Consider the following 9143-nt stretch of genomic DNA (forward strand, 5'->3'; position numbering starts at 1 on the left):
ATGCTAATGCAATTTTGTTGTGTGTGTGTGTGTGTGTGTGTGTGTGTGTGTTTGTTTACAGGTGCCAACCCCTACCTGACGTTCCACTGTGCCAGTCAGGGCACCGTGCTGATCGACCTGGCACCGGACGATAAGGAGTTCCAGTCTGTGGAGGAAGAAGTATGCACACACACACACACACACACACACACACACACAGATTCAGGTTGATGGTGATGCAGCACCTGCTTGTATTTATTAAACTCAGAGAACTTCAGCCCTCTCTGGACGGCATTAGTGTTCCCAGTGGAGTTCAGTATTTTAATTTTGCCCATGCACATCGGAGTCAGTCATCCGGATGGTAAAATAATGAACTGTGTTAGTCGCAGACCTCACCTGGTAAGACCTGGTCTGGCTCATGTCAGTGATTTTTTTTCCAGCTCCCCAGTAACAACTCCATCTGAAACTACCTGCTGTATTTTGTGTTGACTCTGATGTCCTGGGTCATTTTAATCCCGCCGGGTCGATTTAATCCTGTCTGGATTAACAAGTGATATTTCACACAGTCACCAACCTGGTCACCTGGTATCTGGATGACGAGGCCATGTGACCCAGCTGAGGAACTATAATATGAGCCGCTTGTAGAGAGTTTCATCTGTTTGTGATTTGATTTTGCCTAGGGTGAACTATGTGGTTGCTAGGGTGTTTCCAGGTGGTTGCTAGGGTGTACTAGGCAGTTGTTAGGGTGCATTAGGTGGTTTAAGTAGTAGCAGTAGTAGTAGTAGTAGTAGTAGTAGTAGTAGTAGTAGTAGTAGCAGTACTAATGGTACTAGTAGAAATGGAAGAGCTCCTGCTCTCTCCTCCTCTGCTCTCTCTCTTCTCTCTGTTCTTCTGGGCACCAAACTGCGCTTCACTGCACCATGACTTCCTTTCATTGCTTATTTTATATTCTACTTGTGTGCTTATGTTCTCATTGTCTCTTTTCCCCCGCTGATTCCCATTACTTTTGTTGCTGAACCGATCTAATTTCTCCACGGGGATCAATAAAGTTTGGTCTAATCCGGTGTAAAGAGTGACGCTGCTCCACCTGCCACCGGTAATATGAGCCTTGTGATCCGGATGCCGGCTGCACAAGTCGGTAATTGCTGAAACACCAGATGTCGATCTTTACAGAATTAAAATGACCCCCGGTCGTCAGAGTTAACTCAAAATACAGCAGCTCATTTCAGATGGAAGTTTTTTACCGGGGACCTGGAGAAAATCACTGACATGTTGGTTCCGAATGGGATGAAATTCCCCAGGTGCCGAGGTGAAGATGACCTTGGTAAAATGATGACCTTCTCTTGTACCTTCGTGACACTAACGCTGTCCGGAGAGGGCTGCACTTATCACACCGTATGCTAATGAGAAGACACACTGAAATGGATGTGTGTTGTCCCCAAACACATCCTTTTTAAAACGTTCAGTCCCAGTCACCAGTCTGGACCCACCTGACTGAATGTTCTGTGTTTCTATGTATGAATTTCTTTCCAAAGCCTTTGCCTTTCCATCAAGGTAAAGGGCGGCTACTTTAAAGAATCTAAAATATAAGATAGTTTTGATTTGTTTAACACTTTTTTGGTCACTGCATAATTACATGTGTGTTATTTCATAGTTTTTATGTCTTTACTGTTATTCTAAAATGTGGAAAATAGTAAAAATAAAGAAAAATGTGGTGTGTCTGTCTGTCTCATCTCTTACTGTCCGTCTATTTTCTCTTCCAGCTTCAGAGCACAATCAGAGAACACCGTGATGGAGGCAACGCAGGCGGGGTCTTCAGCCGGTACAACATCCTTAAGGTACGTGTCACTCAAACACACACACACACACACACACACACACACACATACACACACACACACACACGCAGAGACACTCAAACACTCGATTTCTCTCTTTTGGACCACAAATAAGGAATATGAACTTATTTAACTTACTTAGGCCGAGTCAATGTTTAAACTGGAGTTTTATTTGACTTTTGCAATTCCGAGTTTTAGTCAGACTTCATGGCACAGGGGGTATAATTACTTTTTCTCTTTCTTTCACCCTTCATCCCTCGCTCTCTCTCTCCTCCTTCCCTCCCTCCAACTCTGCAGATTCAGAAGGTGGTGAATAAGAAGCTGAGAGAGAGATACTCCCACAGGCAGAAGGAAATTGCGGACGAAAATCACAACCACCACAATGAGCGCATGCTCTTTCATGGTAAATGAATATGTGAATAAAATCACAGATGCAACATGGTGGATTTCCTCATATACTGGTAGAGAGATTTTCAGTAGAAAAAAGAAAAGGTGTCGCACAACCAGCTCCATAGAAAATACTCTTTATTTGATAATGCTTCGGCCTTGCGGCCTCTTGATCTGGAAGAACGCTGCAAGGCCAAAACATTAATAAGATAAAGAGTATTTTCTATGGAGCTGGAGTGTGCGACACCTTTTCTTTTTTCTCCTGTTTACCGTCAGTGATCAGCTCTTCTCTACAGAAATCCTTTGGTGTGCGTTACCTCTCTACAATAGAGGAATTTCAGTGAGAGCTATTGAGCAAATGAGGATAGTAAGCGGCTTTAAGACATCCAAGTTTGTAATGGTGACCAGGTCGGACCTTCCTCTACAGAGCAGCCTGAATTCATCATGGATTCAACCAGATACTGGAAACTTTCCACAGTGATCTTTGTCCCAACATGATCTCAGAAAAAGTTGTGAAATGAGCACGAACTCTGAACTCTTTACGTTCTGTGGACAGGAATTATGTGAAAATGACGTTCCTCCACCAGGAATTGAATTCTGCGACAAAAACATGAATTGGACACAGCCTTTTTCAGCTGGAGGTTGGCTAACAGTTAAGTTTAGGCAACTAAAACAACTTGGTTATGGTTTGGGAACGGCTTTGGTCATAAGGCTTTTGGTTCATTAAGAAAAATTTTAGCTAAAAATTAAAATTTGACTCACAGTAGAACTTTTCTTCCTACAAGCTGGGAATTGAGCTCCGGTCTGAGGCACTGAAGTTAAACTCATCGCCCATCCAGCAGCCGACCACAACACCCTGACTGTCCACTGAGCTGCTGCACTGTGCCTCTACTGCCTGGTTATAGTCCAGTCTCCTTCATGGAACCGTTCCCTGCTGGGAAAACTGAATTTTAACACTTTACATGCCACCAACATGTAATTCAGTGATAACAAGAAACTTGCCAACCCAGGAGTCAAGTCAGGTCACTCAGTTTTATTTCATGAATGCACATTGAGGGAAGCAGAGAAAAAGGGAGAGAGACACACAGAGACACACAGAGACCCATAGGCTGCCACCTCAACCTCTGACTGAGAGAACAGTTTTGTTTTTACACAGAAGCAAACATGTAGAAAAGGTTACTTGAGAACACAGACGAAGAAAAGCAACGGCCTTCATCAGTAAATCAGTTCGTCTGCTTCCAGACTCCTGAACCTCGTCCCTCCACTCTTCAGATTTTGTTGAGGGACTCAGAGAGTCTGGTGTTTCAACGGCTTGTTCTCGCTCAGAGAAACAATCGAGCCAATCAGGGCCTTTGTGGGCGGGACTAAAGTTTGAACCGTTCGCGCAACGGTTTTTCATCGGTGTTTCGGCAGAATAATATTTGTTGAAATCACCTCCTCAACCAACAGATTGTCTTTGCAAAGGCAATATTCATATTCTTCACATTCTGGTGAAGTTAGTAAACACTCCCAGCATCAGTGTGACTGAAGTAATGTCAGAGCGTCCGGATACGTCTGTCACTAGTGATCGATTCAGATACGTCAGTCACTAGTGATCGATTCAGACACCTCGGCCACTAGTGATTGGTTTGTTGGTTTGGGGAAAATCAACCCTCCCACACAGAAAACGGCTAACGAGGAGGAAATCTCAGGCTGAATGATGGAGTGGAACCAGATGGACCCTCAGTCTGAATATCAGACTAGTAAGTCAGTGATTCCTGCTGAATCCAACAACCCAACAGCTCTGTACTGGGCTGAGATGTGGAGCCTGAACTAAAGTCACTGTCATGTTCCTGGATCCATCTTGAGATGAAGGAGCTTTATCCTGCTGGAAGTTTCCATTTGAAGAAGAGATGAGACTTTGTCCTTGAAGGATCCACCTGGTCAGCAGCAACGTTCAGGTTCTCTGTGGCGTTCAAATGCTGCTGCATTGGTGCTAAAGGGCCTGATGTGAGCCAAGGAAACAACTCCTACACCAGTGGTTCTCAACGTGAGGTCCGAGGACCACCAGGGGTCCTTGAGGGGGTTCCATGGGGTCCCCAGCAAATTGATGAATTGTTAAACTGCATTATTTCATTTACAAGAAGTTAACACAATTAGAGAATGTAGAAGAATGACTGTTTTGATCATAGTTTCTCTGTTATCTCTCTACCTACAACACAGATAGTCATGGAATTCTGGACAAAATCATATCTAACAATAAAAATATTCTCAGATTTGGGTCTGAGAGACAAAATCTCATCAAATGGGGGTCCGTGGCTCTAATGTGGACTAAGTTAGGGGTCCTTGATATCAAAAAGGTTGAGAATCACTCCAGTCTGAACTGTTGAAACCAGGCAGGATGATCCATGGATTCATGCTGTTTACACCAAATTCTCACCCTGACATCAACATGTGAAACCAGGATTTGTCAGATCAGGTGACGTTCTCCCTCTCTTCAGTCCAGTTGTGTTGATCATGTTCCTGCTGTAGCTTCATCTTCTTGTTCTCAGCTGACAGCAGTGAAACCAGTCCTGGTCTCCTGCTGCTGGAGCCGGTCCGCTTCAAGGTTCAACCAGCGTGTGTGCTGAGAAGCCCTTCTGCACTCCACTGTTGGACTGACATGTTAATTTATCTGAAACAAGTCTTTCCATCCTCCTCTAACCTCTCATCACCAAGTCAGTTCACCCTCAGGACTCCCGCTGACTGGCTGTGTTTTGTTTATCGCACCGTTCTCAGTAAACTCTAAACACTGCAGTGCCAAAATCCTCGTCTGTTTCTGAGCTGCTGGACCCGGAGCGTCTGGCACCAGCGATCGCACCACATGCAAAGTCACTAAAATCACATGTTTTTCCTTGTCTAACATTTAGTTAAACAGTGACTGAACGTCTCGACCCTGTCTGCAGGCTTTATGCTTTATGATTTATTTATATGTGACTCACTGTCTGGAGGAGCGAGCTGTGTGTGCAGACGGGGAAGCGGACCAAATGAAGTGGGTGCTGAATGTAGACGTGCCATTGGTCAAATGTCATGTTTACATAATACGGTCGATTTGTTCTTAAAGTGTGTATATATGTATATTCCTTTTTGCTGAAAACATGCTAAACTGTCAGTGCTGGTGGAAAACGCATCTTGTTAAAAAATAAGAAGAAAACGCAGCAAACTTTTTCTTCTCAAAGTGTAGCAACGAAACTCTTAAGGGAAAGGTAATCTTCATTTCTCTCTCTCTCTCTTTCTCTTTCTTTCTCCTTCTACATTTTCTCTCCTTCCTGCCAGGCTCTCCCTTCATCAACGCCATCATCCATAAGGGCTTCGACGAGCGCCACGCCTACATCGGCGGGATGTTCGGAGCTGGCATCTACTTTGCCGAGAACTCCTCCAAGAGCAACCAGTACGTCTACGGGATTGGTGGAGGCACAGGATGTCCCGCCCACAAAGACCGCTCCTGCTACGTCTGCCACAGGTCCGACTTCTTACCTTTACTGAAGCTCTTTGTGACTGTGTGTTTAAAACAGTGCTGTATAAATAAAGTTTAATTTACTTACTTACTTACTGTTAGATTACAGTAGGTTAGATTAGATTCGATTAGGTTAGATTAGATTAGGTTTGATTAGGTTAGATTATTTTAGATTAGATTAGGTTACATTAGGTTAGGTTAGATTATATTAGGTTAGATTAGATTTGATTTGATTTGATTTGATCCAATTTTATATGATTCAATCCGATTAGGTGACATTTCAGTGTCCCCTATTGGCTGCAAAGAAATAGAAAAGCAAATAAAATACAGCATATACTGTGGGATTAGAGTCAATATTACAACATGAATAGTGAAATCTATTAACTGCAAATCTGTGATATCCTCATTTTTTGTTAATTTTGTCATTGCTCATCACTGTGGTGTTCTCTGTTCATCTCTGTGGCAGAGATCACCTGTCAATCAAACAGTGTGGGCGGAGCTTGGATTTTCTGTTGATGCAGTTTGAGTTTCTCTTTTCTCTGTCTGTTCAGTCGTGGTGGCTGTCACTGCTCATGCTAACTACCCAGTTCTTCTTCTTCTGTTGATTCCAAACAAACAAACGGAAACGTAAAATGCATCACTTCCTGTGCGGCAGAGGAATTTTCCCAGGAAAGAGCTACCAGACACCGGCTGTTCAGAACAGACAGTGAAGAAGATTCATGAACTGGAGATAGGATGGATCACTGTTGAGTTAGAGCAGGCAGAGAGAGAGTAGCACAACAGACATTTATTTAGATAAAAATGACAATTATTACTGTGTGACCTTTCTGTTCACATACGTTGGTTTGTGTATGTGTGTGTGTGTGTGTGTGTGTGTGTGTGTGTGTGTGTTCCAGGCAGATGCTGTTCTGCAGAGTGACTCTGGGAAAGTCGTTCCTCCAGTTCAGTGCGATGAAGATGGCCCACGCTCCCCCCGGACACCACTCCGTTATCGGACGGCCGAGCGTCAACGGACTGGCATATGCAGAATACGTCATCTACAGAGGGGAGCAGGTCGGTACACACACACACACACACACACACACACACACACACACACACACACACACACACACACACTAGCATAGAGCGAGTAGACGAATACACGGGGGATTGGCAATAGACTGAATCTGTGGATTGCTGATTTAAATTGCCTTAATGTTTAGTCATTTAAAATGTAGCCTAGTGCGAGACACTTTATAGTGAACGCAGGCCGCCTTGACAGAATAAAAACCTCTTTTCCGCAAAAACCAATAAAATTTCAAACTCCATTATTTGAGTTGTTTCTTCCTCTGGGGCCAGAGCCATGTTGAACACAGAGTCTGACAGCGACATCTGCTGGCCTGAAGCCGCATTGCGACCGATGAGCAGCAGATTCACACGGTGGGAGCAAAGTTGTTGTCAGCGAACGTTAAAGCCGTAATATCAGCAGACTATCTGTCTAAATGTTGGTGTTTACTGAAGCTCTGTTAGCAAGTAACACCTTCAGTTATTTCCTTCATGCCTTTCCAAGCCACGACTTCACACTGCCTGCCTCCCTGTTTGCTGGTGTCCCTCCAGACTGATTTCATCAAGGTCATTTATCCTTCTATGTGCGACAGAAATGGCAATTAGAAAACTTTAAGTGCGTGTGTTATTTATTTAGGTATTAAAGTCAGGAATTACCACCTTAATGAACATATTTCCTGTGGGAAACAATGAATTTGGGAGGCAGATAAACGACAAAAAATGAGCTCAAGTTGTTTTAAAATGTCTTTAGAGGCAACATTATTGATTCATTTTATGCTCTGTAAAGCACTTTGTAACTCTGCACACACACACACACTTCTGATCCTCTGGCCATTTTAGACGATTCCAACATTGAATAAGTTGTTTTGGGTTTTTTCAGCTTTTCTTTTTAACACTTTAACGTTTTTAAATGTTGCTTCTCCTGTTCTCGTCTCCCTGGATTTCTTCTTCATGACCCTAAACTGTTTTTAACCGTGTTAGTAAAACACTTTGGGGTACACTGTTGTATGAAATAAGCTTTATACAGTATATATATATATACTATATAAACTTTTGTTTGATTTTGGGTTGATGTGGTCTCCTTCCTCCCCAGGCCTACCCAGAGTACCTGATCACCTACCAGATCATGAAGCCTGAGAGCCCGGCCACGCCCGCTGCCTCCGCTGAACAGAAATCCTAAAACCGGGTCAGACCAGAAGCAGGCTGGGCGGCCGGACTCTGCCGTGGACTAGAACCGGTCTGTAAATGGACTGGAACCGAACCGGAACATGTTTCAAACCCCGGGACCCAAAATAAAAGCCTCTAGAACTGAACTAGAGGTGTGAGGAACCGAAGAGTCGTCCAGGCAGGAGTCAGAAACCTGGAAGCGTCCCGTCTGAGCGTTTTCTACAAGGAAGAACAAGGAGGAGGCGTGTGTGTGTGTGTGTTTGAGTTTCGGGGGTTCGACTCACGCACGGTCCCAAACAGCCGTGCACTCGGGCGGCCGCTCTTGACGGGGAAACGTATGCGATTCTTTCATTAATTGAGTTTAATTTTGCAGGGAAAAGGCAAACGGACGGGTAAACATTTCTTCATTCTCCAGCCGGCTCATTTTTAAAGCCGCAGTCGTCGGGGCTCGATGCTAAAAAGCCATTAAGGAAACGACGAGGACGGGACGGGACGGGACGGGACGGGACGCGGCCCGAAGCCAAACACAAAACATCCATTTGCACCGCTCCTGTATCGCACCCCCGTTTCTAATGTGTCGCTATGATGCGGCCTCCTCCTGCGGCATCGTGCGTCATCCACAGCAACAAACACATGAGCCCCGGCCTGCAGGAACGGTTCATGTTGTCGCAGTGGGATTCTGAGTGGGTTTCTGCCTAATCTGGTCACATTGTCACCAATAAGCCGCATGGAAGCAACACGCGGTTCACTGTGTGTGATGCAGCGCTGACAACAAAACATCCTTCCTGTTGGAAACAAAGAAGAAACGATGAAAAAGTGTGAACATTGTGGGGGAAAAAGCTTGGACACACTCCCTTTATCTTAACTCAATATTCCATTTGTCTCTTGACCGCCATGAAAACCAGAATATAATCTACTGACCAAGACCAGATGCAGCTGGACCAGTTTGTAGCGTTCAGATTTTTACTTCCCATTCATTTGAATGGAAACTGACATTGAACACGTTGGTCAACAACAGATCCCGCTGTAAGACAACAAAGCATCCTGGGTCCGTCGTCATTTTGCATTTCTATTCTTGTTTTACACTAAAATTAGTATTTAAAAATCAAAGTAGATCCGGTCTCCCAAACAGGAACTATCTCTCCTAGATGGTATCCCTCCGCTGTGTTCTCTTCTATCAATAAAAATGCTGTTTGGTGAAATTCTGTTCTAAAGCTTTGGACCAACAGTCAGCTGAGAATCACAGCAGC

General features: G+C 44.2%; 1 protein-coding gene across 1 annotated transcript in view; it reads left to right on the forward strand.

The window, feature by feature from the left end:
- The window catches only part of LOC139660339 (poly [ADP-ribose] polymerase tankyrase-1), a gene marked incomplete at its 5' end in the record, with an annotated part of 30647 nt that extends 22368 nt beyond the window's left edge, over positions 1-8279 (forward strand). Inside the window, 6 exons of the mRNA XM_071538450.1 lie at positions 62-159; positions 1743-1817; positions 2115-2220; positions 5499-5685; positions 6576-6732; positions 7820-8279. Coding sequence (XP_071394551.1) covers positions 62-159; positions 1743-1817; positions 2115-2220; positions 5499-5685; positions 6576-6732; positions 7820-7906 — 710 coding nt within the window. The remainder of the gene's footprint in view (positions 1-61; positions 160-1742; positions 1818-2114; positions 2221-5498; positions 5686-6575; positions 6733-7819) is intronic.
- Positions 8280-9143: the final 864 nt, after the last annotated feature.

This window comes from Centroberyx affinis, unplaced genomic scaffold (assembly GCF_046629955.1).
Source record: "Centroberyx affinis isolate AG114_WGS23_722 - 3 ecotype Tasmania unplaced genomic scaffold, CSIRO-AGI_Caff_v1 ptg003276l_1, whole genome shotgun sequence".
NCBI classification, from domain to species: Eukaryota; Metazoa; Chordata; class Actinopteri; order Beryciformes; family Berycidae; genus Centroberyx; species Centroberyx affinis.